Source organism: Lactuca sativa, chromosome 2, assembly GCF_002870075.4.
Source record: "Lactuca sativa cultivar Salinas chromosome 2, Lsat_Salinas_v11, whole genome shotgun sequence".
NCBI lineage: Eukaryota > Viridiplantae > Streptophyta > Magnoliopsida > Asterales > Asteraceae > Lactuca > Lactuca sativa.
The window spans coordinates 191,141,284-191,156,598 of NC_056624.2; the positions used below are offsets into that span (position 1 = coordinate 191,141,284).

General features: G+C 32.0%; 1 protein-coding gene across 2 annotated transcripts; it reads right to left on the reverse strand.

Annotated features, from left to right (window-relative positions):
* Positions 1–1,009: 1,009 nt before the first annotated feature.
* LOC111901451 (serine carboxypeptidase-like 51) lies at positions 1,010–4,412 on the reverse strand. Of its 2 annotated transcripts, none has more exons than XM_052768588.1 (13): positions 4,047–4,412; positions 3,829–3,923; positions 3,641–3,748; positions 3,317–3,557; positions 3,172–3,215; positions 3,008–3,075; positions 2,795–2,900; positions 2,504–2,706; positions 2,371–2,440; positions 2,246–2,296; positions 1,995–2,047; positions 1,579–1,711; positions 1,010–1,288 (listed from the first exon to the last, which is right to left on the reverse strand). In XM_052768588.1, the coding sequence occupies exons 1-13, from the start codon at positions 4,264–4,266 to the stop codon at positions 1,217–1,219; spliced, it is 1,464 nt and encodes a 487-aa protein (XP_052624548.1). In that variant the 5' UTR covers positions 4,267–4,412; the 3' UTR covers positions 1,010–1,216. The 2 variants fall into 2 exon arrangements, with proteins under 2 accessions (XP_052624548.1, XP_052624549.1); XM_052768589.1 differs by having other exon boundaries at positions 4,067–4,255.
* Positions 4,413–15,315: the final 10,903 nt, after the last annotated feature.

Genomic DNA, 15,315 nt, shown 5'->3' on the forward strand with positions numbered 1-15,315 from the left:
GGGGAGGTGGTGTACATAAAAAGAAGATCAATTGGGTTGCTTGGGAAGTGGTCACAAAACCGAAGGATAAGGGTGGTGTAAGAGTGGGATGTTTCGAATCTTATAACTTGGTTCTTCTTGTCAAGTCGTGGTGGAGATTAATAAAAGGGTATGACTCTTTTTTGTTCTCTTGTATTAAATCTATTCATAATTTGAAATTGATAGATAGGTATCCGTTGGCACGTGGTTAAGCATATCTCAAATTGATTTGGAGGTGGGTGATAGGGATTTCGTTGCTCGACCTGTTTAAAAGGGTGGATGTTATGGGTGACAAAACTCATTTTTGGAAACATGCTTGGTGTGGTGATGTATTCTTGAAGGAACTATGTATGAATTTATATGCCTTGGAGACAAACAAAAATTGTTTAATTATGGATCGTATGAACATTGGGCAAATTTTAGTAACAAGTGGAGTTACAGCTGTTCTAGACAGCTTAGAAGAGGGAGAGAAAGTTAGCAACTTTTGGACAGATGGTTGTGGAATGACAATGGGGAAGGCACATTCTCGGTTAGAGACCTTAAGCATTTGATTGTTGATGGGGATAGCAGGAATTGTAACATGTTTACATGGATCAACTGAATTCCACTAAAGATTAATTACTTCGTCTGGCATGTGGATATGAAAATGGTCATCAGTTCTTTATCATCCGCCTTCTTCGTGTGATGATCTTAAGGAGATGCTCAATGTGAGTGATGGCAGCAAGAAGATGCAAAAATTGAGGCTTTCTCTCGTGTATACCGCTATATGGATGATATTAGGGCCGTCCCAAACATATTTTGGGCCCAAGGCAACAAAATAAAATGGGCCCTTAAAAAACACAAATGTCATCTGGGACGAGCTTGGATGATATGGAAGGAATGGAACAAGGGCGGATCTTTATTAGGGTTAGGGGGGGCTGTGGCCCCCCCTGATTTTTTTTTATCACAATTAGTCCCTATACTTTAATTTTATACATATTATGCCCAAAAATATAAAAGCATGCATTTTTTCTTCTTCCAAAAATGATATTTTCATGTGCATTTGACTGTGCCTTAACTATGTGGACATAGACCATATTGCAGTAATTAATCATGAACATCACGAATTTGTTATATAAAGTTCAAGATTAATATATTATGAAATTCTCCTATTATTCAATGTCATTCTTTGTTTCCTCCTAAGATCTTTCGTTATTTATTAGGTTGTTGCAGGAGACTGAGTGATTCTACCCACCATGTCCAATGCGACACATGGCTGATCTAAAGGCACCTGAAAATCACAATAATCCACAAGATTTAATATATATGTATACAGCTTTAAAGAAATATTAGTGCTAATATAAACTCACATATATAAAAAAAAAGGTTTTACAAACAATGTATTCATAACGTTTTAGAGTATTATACTTTATAGAATGTAAACTTGTACTGTGAAATTTTGGCCGAAAATTATTATCTTTGGACTTCAATAAGTTCTTGCATAGAGTTCACGAGTAATGACATGTATTTTTTGCCTATGAAAATTGAAAGGGGGTATTGGTGTAGAAGTGTAAAACTTACAAAATGGCCAGCTTTAAGAATCCAATAGAAGTATAAATTCTTGTAAGACTTGGTGAATCCTTTAGTAATTTTGTCACCTCCACAATACAATGGAGTTCTATCCAGGCTCAAAAATTTCTTTAACCCGTCCCACCTGATTTTGTCACAAACAAATCATACAAGGGCAACAAGGTAAAATCACAATAATCAAATTTGCATCTATCAATATTTTCCTTACATATATGTCTTTATCAGTAGTTTGAACTTTTGTGTGACACTTGCTCTTTTAACCATATTCAGGAACAAAAAGAGGATTCGATCGAGTCTTCTTTTGTGAAGATAAAAAATGGTATTCTTGACTTTTAATTAATGATTAAATGTTTTTGTTATACATGTAAGTTTAACTATAAGAAGACTAAAAAGAGAAGTGAATTTACTTGAGCTTCTCAACCCATGCTTCAGTTCCCTTGTTTGAACATATGAGATCAAGCTAAAAATCAACAAACCAGATCAATTTATAACAATCACAATTTCACCACTTGTACCAATGATTGTGCTTATGCATTGCATGGTTGTACAATGTACAATCATGCATTAATGATGATATATATATATATATATATATATATATATATATATATATATATATATATATATATATATATATATATATATATATATATCTTACTTGACCACTATATACAGTTACGTTGACTCCTGCTTTCAAAAGTTCATCCACCTATATAAATGATAATAAGTGAAAATTACTGAAACCTCATCTCAATTTAATAATCTTAATCCTTAAAAACTCACCTCTTTAATCCTGGGTCTCATGAAATCACCTTCAAAATACTCAAAAACAGGATCTGCCTGACCTCCCCATCTGTCACAACAAAATTTAGATCGAAAAGTTTTTTTCACAAAAAAATGAAAACTGAAAACTCACTTCACATTTTTCGGGATGATTTTTAATTTCTTTTTAATGACACCATTCATTAAAGTGTCAAGATCACCATCTCCACCTGCAGAAACCCTCAAAGAATCAAGATATCTTGAGTATTTATTGGTCGCCATTTTTCTTGATGATCCGGCTGTTGCTGTCGTTGACACGTTGTTCTCCACAGAATCCAACAAGAAGTTGTAGAAATCCTATCAAATTAACAATTTTTTATTTTTTATTTTGATTCTATCTATAATTACGAAATAAAGAAAGAAAAAAGAAGGAAAAGGATCATACAACATCGTTACTGCTGGACATGATCACATGTTCAAGATCACTCCATGTTTTAGTTGCCTCTTTCAGTTGCCCATTTGCTATTTGCTTCTTTATTGTTTCAACTAGACTGTTAATTCCCTGAAAAGGGTTTGTCAGATCAAAAAATCTACTCCAATCGATCATCTACTTAAAAACACACACAACACCAAGATTCACACAGTTGCACAAATGAACCTCTTTGATTTCTTGTAGCCACTGTTGTTGATCCTTGAAACATCTCTGAGAAGAGGAGCCCATGAATCCTAAGAATTTCAATAGCAAAAGTTCGATTTTGAGAAAGAAAGTCAAATTTTTGTTAGATTAATTTGATATTGATACCATGTATCGACTTTACTCACCACAAAATCTACCGGTGAAATCCAAGTATCTCCCAATGCAATTCCTACATTCCCACATGAATAATGTCAATTTGATTTGCGTTTTGTTTGAATGGAATTAGTTACCACTTTGAAGATTGATCAGAATTAATTAATATATGTATACCTCCAAGAATGAGCTTTAACTTCCCAGCTTTAATCGCTTTGAGAGCTGATAATCCAAGAGTGACTGCATATTTTCCTCCATAAGACTCTGCCACAATATAAAGAGGGCTTTTTTGTAAGCTCTTATTTTTATTAAAAAGTTTAATCAACAATTTAGTTAAATCACGCCCAGCTTCTTCATCGGTTTTCACAAATAACTCTTTATCCTCCACGAAACTGTATCCACTCCCAACTGGATTATCCTAAATTCCCACAAATTTATTAAAAAACGGAAATGAAATTCAAGAAAAAAAATAAGTGGTATTTTTTATAAAAAGTTTCATACCACAAATAAAAGATCTGCCTTTCTGAGCCACGTGGAGTTTCTATGTTTCAAGGAAGTGTCCAATGGCCCTATCTCTTGAAAGTTTCCAATTCCAACTCCAGAAGAACCCTGCATTTCAATGGTAAAACATCTCCAAACCGAAAAATAAATAATTTTTTATTAAATTAAATCAAAATACAAGCACTTACAGGTCCACCTTGTAACCAAAGAACAATGGGCCATGGTTTGTTTGGATGATGAGTTCTATATGGACTTTTGTAGTACCACCAGAACATGTGGGCTCCTGTTTTTTCAAACAAGAATTTTAAACTCAAGAATCCGAAAAAAAATCCAATCTTGAAAATGTAGAAAGGCAGATTCTCATAAACGTAATATAAAATTATAGAAAAAGATGGCTGAATCTTACTGGGTCTGACTTGAACATACCCCCACTTTTCTGATCCATCTTGGGTGCCTGCAGCAATGGCCAATCCTCCATGAAAATGTGGAAGAACTAGAAGAAGGCATACTGCTGTAATAAGAAGTAGAGAAATAAAATGGGTTTTGCTCATTTTGAAGAAATGATTAAAAACTGAAAATGTTTTTGCTGATTTGGGAGAAGAATAAGTGGAAGCATTTATATGCATGGGCAACGGAATTATTGATAAAGAGGGGGCGTGGTTTTCTAGGGTTTAAACAGAATTGACAAAAAAAAGTGGGATGATTTCTTGACTTGCTGACAACAAGGTAAACTGCAAATTTGACTTCATAAGTAAATTCCAAAATCCATAACCAGTTTACTTAAAATAACAGATAAAGGCCATGCTGGGGATGCACATATATCAGCTAGGTTCCAGAACTTTCCATGTGATGATGTGACAGATACCGGCCCATCTTTCAAAATATGAAAAATGTGTTTCACTCATATGGAACGGAGGGGTGATTTGCATGACCTCTATGCATTACATCATATACCCAAATATTTGTTGATACCATGATTTTGAAGAATATAGAAACTTTTAAAATGCCATCCAAGTGTTAAAGTGAATGTCACTTATACCAAAATGAATGTGAACACCCAAGAAAATTGTGCTGAATACCATAAATGAATTGAAAAGAATAAGAACATGTTTTGTTGAGAAAATAAATGAAAGAATGTGAAGACCCAAAAAAATTGTTAATACCATAAATGAATTGAAAAGAATAAGAACAAATTTTGTTGAGAAGAATAAATGAATTAGGCCATGGGCCATGGGGTATACATGGCATGGAGCTCTCATGGTGATGAGCTTGAGGAGGGCAACCCATGGGCGGCTCAATCATTTTGGGGATCTAAGTGACCAAAAATATGGAGACATTTGGATTTTACTATACTTAACATTATAAACCCTCATTCTTTGTCCAGAATACTACTGGAAGTAATGGATTAATGGAAATACTTGTTGTTGCTTGATAACCTTGACTCATTGACTGCTTCCTTGAGTTCGCTTCAACCTAAATCTGGAAATTCCAAAGGCAAAATCCATACATGAGTATTCAAAACTTAACAATTGAAAATCTGTATTTTGTAATCAATGGATAATTGAAAATAATTAACCCTAATAAATAAAGAAAAATTGGGAAAGAAATGAAACACATACTGTTTAGCATTGAGGATTTGAACAATTGATAATCGAGATATAAGAATAGAAGATAAATGCGATGTTTCAGTTTTCAAGATCACACTGATATGTCGCATGCGTTTTGTCTTCAAGAACCAAAATCGGTCACTGTGATGTAGCCTATCGAACAATCGGTAATTGAATAATTGAGATTTGAGATATATTAATATCGAGTTAAGTTTGGAGAATATGTGACGCTTTAGAATTGGGGGGCCTGAGCCCAAGCTTAGAAAAATAGAAGGTTGAGCCGCCCTTGGGGCGGACACAGACATAGTAGGTGTCCCGGGGTGACATGAGCAACCTCTTGAATTTTACCCTCAAATGAAAATTTTCGTGTAAAATCGTTAAAATCCATCACAAATCCGTCACGAATCCGTTGGAAATCCGTCACAAAGTCCTAATAAGTGTAAATTTGTCGGTGAAACGCTTTTCGTGACAATTTTTTTTGATAGAAACTAGCATTGATACTGAGGGTTTTTTTTTTTTTTTTTTTTTTTTTTTTTTTTTTTTTTTCTCTTTCTAGTAATGTAACCCTTAGAAAAATTGTGCAACCATGATATTTCCTTCGGTGCCCGCCACTAGGGCAACCACCGTGTACACCATCCTGAAAGTCTCGTGGTGAAGACCTGGAGCCATCATTGTGGCGTCATGCAGGCACACCAAGCTTTGGTGTGGAAGGATATCATGGTGAGAAAAAAAGGAGATGGTGGTGAGGTGGAGCTGCTTGACGTGACTCCTACCTTGTGACCTTAGTGATAGCGGTGGGTTATAGCAGAGGAAGATTGTTTATAGAAAGAAACCCCAAATAAATAATTTATATTATCAATATCAAGATTGTTTGATAAAATGTTGTAACGGTTTGTTATTATAAATTTAAATTTGATGGCTAAGTTGTATTGAAAATTACTATAAAAAAAATTCGTTAGATATTATTTAAAGAGTAAATTAGACGAATAGGGGATACGGGTGGTGGCATTGATGGTCTTGAGGGTTGAACCAGGGACCTTATCACCCCCCGAATACACTTTTCTCTGAACCTTTTATATATGAAGTTCTCTTGATCTTTTTCTAATTTGTAATTATTTTATATAATCATGTATGTATTCTTATGCACTGAAAACTCAAAGTGTAGAATGAGTCATCAAGTATTTCCTTTTGGTGTGTAGCTTTTTGATCCTTTTTCCATGATGTTTCAAGTGTTTATGTTGCTCTGTTGGAAATTCAGGTGGAACAAAACATTGTTTGATGACTTTTGAATTATTTTAAATTTATTATCTTGCTGGAATAGGCTAGTGGTAGCAGACGATTTGATGGTAGTCGTTGTGGCGGCGAATGATGGTAGAAGAGTATGGTGGTGGTGGCAAAACCACACATTTCGTATAAATAGTGGTGGTGTCAGGAATTTTGATACGATGGTACAAAGATTCAAAATTGTAAATACAAAGAGTTTCTTAATATTTAAAGTTGTAAATAAAAAAAAAATTAGTATAATTTAAGCAAAAGTTACAGTTGAATCCGCCTAAGCTTCAGTTCTTCAAATCGATAAATGATATTGTCATCAAGAACTTTTAAAAACACATTCTTCTAAATAAAAGTGAGTAAACAATCATTTAAAACTTGACCATCCATTCTATTCCGCAACTCATTCTCTCTACACTTGCTATAAGAATCGGAAAATATATATTTTATGTAGTTATCCAATCTCATGCATTAAAAATATGATATAATCCCTTTAGTTGTAGGTAATATAACATATAGTATGTTAACATATATATATATATATATATATATATATATATATATATATATATATATATATATATATATATAACAATTTTTTTAGGGATATCGTAGTCCCCTCAAACGCTCCATGTAGCTCTGCTATTATGTGTAAATATGAGAGTTTTGATGGCTTAGTGACCGGATAAAAATATGCAAAACCTATTAAAAAATTAAGATAAACAAAATTAGACAAATGTGAGAGCGTTAATGAACATAAAAAAGACCCTAGGATATAATCACATTTCATAAAAATATATATGACAATAATTTTTTTTTTTTATTGTTTGTGTCTTCTTTTATAACACTCTGTATATAATGTATATTCGTATTATTTATGTATTAATAATTATAAAACATATTGTTACATATAAATGAAGTATTATCAGGGGCGGACGCATGATTTTACAGTAAGGGTTGCACGGGAGAGTCAGAAGTTGCACAGTAGTAGAAAAAATAAAAATTTCGAAAATTTTCAAAAAATTTTCCACTGTGGCCGGAAATGTTAGGGGTTGCCGGAGGTCCGCCTCTGAGTATTATTATAAAACAATATGTATTTTTGCATATAAATATATGGTTTTACATTTAAACACATATTTTTATATTTAAGAAATTATGTTTTATACATAATAATACATAGATAATCCGCAAACATACATATTTATATGTAATAACTTAGTTTGAAATGTACGGACTGCCTACAGTCTATACGGACCGTCCATGTTATCTTGGCCTTTAACAGAAAGCAGGACCGCCTCAACCCAACCAAACATAATATGTTGACATACACATCATACATACTTATAAAACTAACATTTTTTCTTATATCTCATGCATTTGAAACCCCCATTTTTTTTCCTTTCACAACATTCATTTGAAACTCCCATGACTTTTCAAATTTCTTTATCATAATAATTATAATTTGGTAATTAGGTTAAATAAATATTAAATCTAAAGTGTAATCATATATAAACTAAATTTCAATATTAAAATAATATCTTTAATTCTACTTATAAAATTATGTTTTTTAACTTTTAACATATTATACTTAATTTATAATTTTAATATATTGTTGGATGTAAATCATTATCATTTTAAAGGTACAATTTTTGAACAATTTGTATAAAATACTTAAATTATTAATTAAAATATAACATTATTGGCTCAACTTAAATATAAATTATATTTAACTTAAACAACCCAAAGATTATTTTATAAATAGTTAAAAATGATAAATTGCAGTGTCTTTCTAATAATGAGTGTAAATTGGTTAATAAGGTTAAATAAATATCAAACCTAAAGTGTAATTATAAATTGATTAAATTTCAATTTTAAAATAATATATTTACTTCTATTTATAAAGTTATGTCTTTAAATTTTAACATATTATACTTAATTTATTAGATTTAAAATGTTGTTACATATAAACCATTATCAGTTTCAAGCTACAACTTTTTAACAGTTTGGACAAAATACTTAAATTGTTAATTTAAATATAAAATTATAGTGTCAACTTAAATATAAATTTTAGTTCCACTAAAAAAACCAAATAATATTTTGTAAATAGTTAAAAGTGATAAATTATAGTGATAAATGCAAAAACTAAATTGTAATATCAGTTTAACTAAAATATTTCCTAAATATATTTATATAATTATTAAAAAATTTAAAATAAGTATATAAATGATTATATTGTTATCTTTAAAATCAAAAAATAATGTTTGATGTTTTAAATAATTATAATGATAGAAATTAAAATATTAAGCAAATAAATTTTAAAAAATTAGTTAAGAATAACAACAACTATAAATAATATTAAACCATATATAATATTTAATTTTATTGATGTGTAACTCGCAAGTAGAAGTCATTCAAACGATTGAGATTATGATATTATAATAGATGTATATATTATCATATAATTCAAAATAATCAATATATTATATCAAATTTAACAACAACATTAGTGTTATATTTAAAAATACATATATTTGTAAAGACTTCAACTATATAGGTGTTTCTGCGCATTACAATGTCAACTCAAATATAAATTTCAGTTTCATTTAAAAAACTAAAGAATATTTTATAAATAGTTAAAAGTGATAAATTGTAGTGATAAAAACAAAAACTAAATTGTAATCTTAATTTAACTAAAATATTTCTTAAATATATTTTTATAATCGTTAAAAATTTCCAAATAAGTAGCTTAAAATAACTTACAATAACAATAGTTAAAAACAACTCTATATAAATTATTATATTGTTAGCTTTAAAATAAAAAAACAATGTTTGATGTTTTAAATAATTATAACGATAGAAATCAAAATATTAAGCAAATAAATTTAAAAAAAATTAATTAACAATAAAAACAACTATAAATAAATCAAATCATATATTATATTTAATTTTATTTATGTGTAACTCACGGGTAGAAGTCATTCAAACGATTGAGATTATGAAGTTATAATAAATGCATATATTATCATATAATTCAAAATAATCAATATATTATATCAATTTAGTATATACAAATTATTATATCAAATTTAACAACATCGTTATTTTATATTTAAAAACCATATGTTTGTAAAGACTTCAACTATATAGGTGTTTCTGCGCAACGCGCGGGCATTCACCTAGTAACAAATAAACAAATAACCATGCATAACATCCTATAAACCAAGATATCGATCCAACATATCTCTACAGCATAACAACATACTATCATGTAACAGGATATACAACCCACTAAAGTAGCATTGATGCCTTCGAACCGTGAGTACAGTGAAGAAGACTCACCTCAAAGTCTGGCGAAGAAAACTGATCAATACTCTGATACCGAATACTTGCTCCACCCAAGTCCTAAATGTCCAAACATTTCCCATTAATAAAATAATCACAATTTCCTAAATTAAACTACTTCAAACTTGGTCGACGCTAACAAGTCAACTGAGTCAACCTAGCCAAGTCGACACAAAACACGTATGTGGGGCATACTTCGAAGGTACGTTGGGCGTACTCAAGGCTTGATCACAGTCGGGATGGTTGACCTCATACGCGTTGCGTACTCCAGGTACGCAGGGCGTACACCGAGACCTCTCAAATCTCCATTAAGAGCTTAATGTCTTAAGTTCTCACGTCCAACTTTTAGATCCAAGGCCAAAATACTGCTAGGTGTCATAAAGTTTCCAACTTTATGAATTTACATGTCCATTAAGTGCTTAACTCAACATCTTAATGCAATAAGACCTTCTAAGGAATGCATGGAGTGAAACTAACCCCCAATACTACATTTTTATGACTTAAGACCCTTCCAAAGGTCTGAAAGGATGACTTATTGGTTCAAGAACATGCTATGCTCATGAAACACCACATTTAGGACAAAAAGAACCTAAAATCAAGCCCAAAACAAGATCTAAATGAAACTTCACAAAGCCTAGAACTTTATACCTCCAAGTGATGCCAAACAATGGTGTGTTTATGGTTCTAAAGTGATTCACTCCTCTAATATTGGTCTCTAGTTCCTTCCTTCTTCTTCAAAGGAACACAACACACACAAGATTAGAAATGCTTCACAAGGTGGATTAGGGTTGCAAGGACGTTTGAAAGGATGGAGGATGATGGAAGGAGCCAAGACTGGGAGTTAAGGATGATTAAATAGGGTCCAAACCCTAAATATTAGGGTTTAGAACTTCACCACGTATGCCCTACATACATAAAACGTACGGCCAACATACGTGGATCCGTCCTAACAATCCAAAAGTGGCAATAACACCCCTTCCCATCCACAAGTCTTACATTAAAAAGACCAAAATGCAATAAATCTCAATATAAGGGTAAAAAATGAAAGTACCTCAAAACACGATGTTATATTTACCAATATCATAGTAACTTTATATCTATTATAATGACTTCAATCTAAAGAAACGCTTAGCAAAATGTCTCTTTGGTTTAATAAGTATCTAAGAATGGGTGTAACTGGTTTCTATATTATTTTATTTTGAGTAAATTATATGAATGGTCCTTATGGTTGGGGTAATTTGCACGTTTGGTTCTTAACTTATTTTTTAAATTCAAACGGTCCTTACAATATGATTTTGTTACGTCTGTGGTCTCTGCCATACATAAAAAGACAGGAGAATTTTGTATATACCCTTCCTAAACACCTAAATATCGTATTTGTCCGGCCTAAACTAGAAATACCATATTTGCCCTTCCTAATGTTTATTAATATCATATATACCCAAATCAATTATTTTGGTATTTTTTTTATTTATAACTATTTTTCACAATATTAAATCATTATAATTAAAATACAATTTGGATGGACAATATTGCCCTTGCTAACAGGTCACGTTTTCCCCCATCTATCACAAAATCGCGTTTTTCACAATATTGATTTGTTTTCATTGTTTGTCGGATGGGTTGTTGCTTCCTATGTTTTAATTTTACTATATAGAATTGTTCCCTAATTTCAGTGGATTTTCTATATAGAATTGTTCCCTTATTTAAGTGGATTTGCTATATAGAATTGTTCTCCAATTTCAGTGGATTTGGTGAAACTAGAAGATTGGTTTGACGTAATCACTTATAATTTTGAGGTCAGAAAGTTTAATTTTGACCAGTTTATGATCCATAGTTGGATCACAAGCTGATGTTAAGTTCTTCCTTATTCTTCCAATCGTCCACCAGAGTTTCAAGACGAATCTGCAAGAAGAAAATGGAGAGGAAGGAAGAAGTTGGAAAAGAGAATGAAGATTAGGAAGAGGAATTAAGAACACTGTCAGACAGTTCAATTTGTGGATTCGAATCTCTTCATCGCCTCTGCGAATCGTCCCTCTCCCCCCAAGTTTTCAAGGTAGATTGTGCGTTTGTGTTTACTGATTATGAACGTGATCTGTTAGCAAGGGCAATATTGTTCATCCAAATTGTATTTTAATTATAATGATTTAATATTGTGAAATACAATTATAAATAAAAAAATTACCAAAAAAATTGATTTTTGGTATATATGATATTAATAAAATTTAGGAAGGGAAAATACGATATTTGTAGTTTAGGCCGGACAAATACGATATTTCATTGTTTAGGAAGGGCATATACGAAATTCTCCCTAAAAAGACAATATTGCCCTTATCTATTTTTTAATTATTTATTATTTGTATAGTTTTTCTTTTTAATTTACTGTTATATGTCCGGATGAGATTTAAATCCGGAAAACTGGACTGGAACTGGCATCGGAACCACTAGAACCTGAATATATAGAACCAGTTCGGTTCCAGGTTTAAAGAATGACTTTATCCGGGTTCTGGGTAATCCGGGTAAACCGGAACCGGTGTTAGGAATCAGAACCACCTTTAGGGTCGGAACTGGTTTTTGTGAAAAGTTTAAAACATGCATATCTCATTCGTATCAAGTCGAATTGACATAAGGTTCTTTCCAACACATAGTTTAGAGTTTGTACATGATTTTAGACTATAAATTTGTCACTTTTAGTTCGATATTCATTGACTTGCAGTCCCCCAAAGTCGAGATATCAAAGCTGGATGTTTTTAGATTTTCAACATTTTTGTATTTTATGAACATTTTGAAACATACGTATCTAATTCGTTTGAAATTGGATTGACTTGCATTTTTTTCCAACTTTTAGTTTAGAGTTTGTACATGAGGTTAGACTATAATTTTGTTATTTTTGGTTTAATATTCAATGACTTATAGTCCCCAGAAGATAGGATATCAAAGCTGAAAATTTTCAACTTTTCAGCTACTTGTTTTTCTACTTTGTATTCCGTGAAAAAATATTAAAACATATATATCTTATTCGTTTAAAATCGAATTGACATGTCGTTTTTTCCAAAGTGTAGTTTATAGTTTGTATATGGTTTTAGACTATAATTTTGTCAATTTAGTTTTGGTATTCAATGACTTAGGGGTCGTTTGATAGTTGCTGACTGGGTTAAAGTTGACTGGGTTAGAAATGCTGACTGAGTTTATGTTGTTTGATTATTTATCTGAATGGTTGTGCTGAATGAAAAAATGACCATATTACCCTTATGTTGTCTCTTGTGCTGGATAAAAAAATTATTAAACCACAAATTATCATATAAAATCCAAATTAAACATACATCAATTAAAATCCAAATACAAAGTGTAATACAAAATCCAAATACAAATTGTCATACATAATAAAAAAAGTACACCATTTAACGTGAACCATTTGAAAATAACCGATTAGCAATCTGATCACGCAAATTAGTCATATAGTTAACGGCTTCTGAACCCCATTCTATGCCTTCTATGTTTTGACCCTCATTTCCTCCACCACCCACATTATGACTAACCATAGTGTTTTGTTCAAAGTTCGTAAATAATTCATCTTCAATATCGTATTTCCTTATAAAATTATGGACCGCAACACAAGAAATGACTATGTCTCTTTGCATTGGAAAAGGATAAGGAGCCATTTGTTTTAAAATTGGAAATCTCGCCTTCAATACACCATGAGCACGTTCAATGTAATTTCTAAGTTGTGCATGAGCATGATTGAACATTTCTTCCTTAGTCAAAGCTCTGTTTCTTCGAAAATCGGCTAACCAATACCTAGTATTGCGGTAGGGAGCCATAAATCCACGGGTGTTGGTGTATGCGGCATCACAAAGGTAATATTTATCTGTAGATGCATGACAAATTTATCATATAAATAATATAGATAATAAAACGTATAGTAAAGTTACAAACCTGGTGGAGGGAATGGAAATCCGGAAGTTGGGTTAAATGCAACTTCTTTCAAAACTTCAGAATCATGTGCTATGCCCTCCCATCCAGCCCATACAAAGGTGAATATCATATCAAAATTACAAATTCCAATTACATTTTGATAACATTCACCTTTTCCTCTTCCCCTATAACGAGTTTGTTGATCAACAGGCACAACTGCATGTACAAGTGTTCCATCTAGTGCACCTATTGCTCCGGGAAATATTTGCATTAGCCGTCTATGTCATTCTGAGGTATTTGTTGTTGAATTAGACGAGGTTGGTACTATAATTTCTCGTGCAAAACACATCATTGCACGTAAGACCTCATGAAAACATTGATGAATCGTTTGTGTGGAGTGATGAAATCTTTCTTTAACGGCTCGAAAACGTTCATTATGTCCTATAACATGTAAAAACATAGCCATCTTCTCTTCAACGCTTATCGTCCTACTAGATTGCAACCAATTTCTTTGTGTAAAGTGATTGCATAATAGTACAAATGCATCTTGTGAAAGACGTATCATATCGTAACATTGTATAGGACATCCGTGTATCAAATCTTGCGTATACACATATCCCTTTGCTACCTGTTCGCTAGCTCTCATTCTTTTAATTATTCTTTGCCTTTGTCGGACCAACATCAACCAATACCACGAGAATATAAGAAAATATAAAAACTCACCTTCTTTATCCATGTGTCCTGTTAGATGTCAAATACAAATTACATTTTAATCAATAACATAACAATCAATAACATAACAATCCATAACATAACAATCAATAACATAACAATCCATAACATAACAAATCGTAACATGTAAATACGAAAAACATAACATTCCATAACATATAAATTCATATAACATAACCGCACCTAAGAAAAACAATCCATAACATAACTAAACCATAGAATACTAATGTCTAACAATGAACCATAACATACTAAAGTCAAACATAACATGTAAATACTAAAGTCAACCAACTAATCCAAACTTTTTTCCTGCATTTGTTACCCACGACTCACAAGTTGACAAGTTAAGACGCAACCAAATTTTCCTATTACCAGCACTTTCAGCAAATAACATAAGAGCAGTGGTGTATTTCGGATCATATTCTCCCCACTCCAAGCTTGTCAACTTCGCCATACAAGCATCCATCTCCTTGTCAAGATTATTTGCTTCGGTGAATGCTTGTGCAGCCTTGATAATCTCTTTTCCAACTTCTTTCAACTCATCATCAAGTGTGGTTTCTTTAGGACCATTTCGTTTTCCCCCCTTGTTTTTTGTCCGCCCAGATGATTCCTCACTAGTAGGTTGAGGTACTGTTGAGCTTGGGGTATCTGCATGAGGTGCTGGCTCATCCATCTCTGTATCCTCAAAATCATGTGTACTGAAGGTTTCATTGGGATGAGGTAATGTCGAAGATGGCCCCCAACTGTGAACACCGGTCGAGGTCGCCCCATCAAATAGTTGGGTACAAAGTTCAGGGCAAGGGAGGG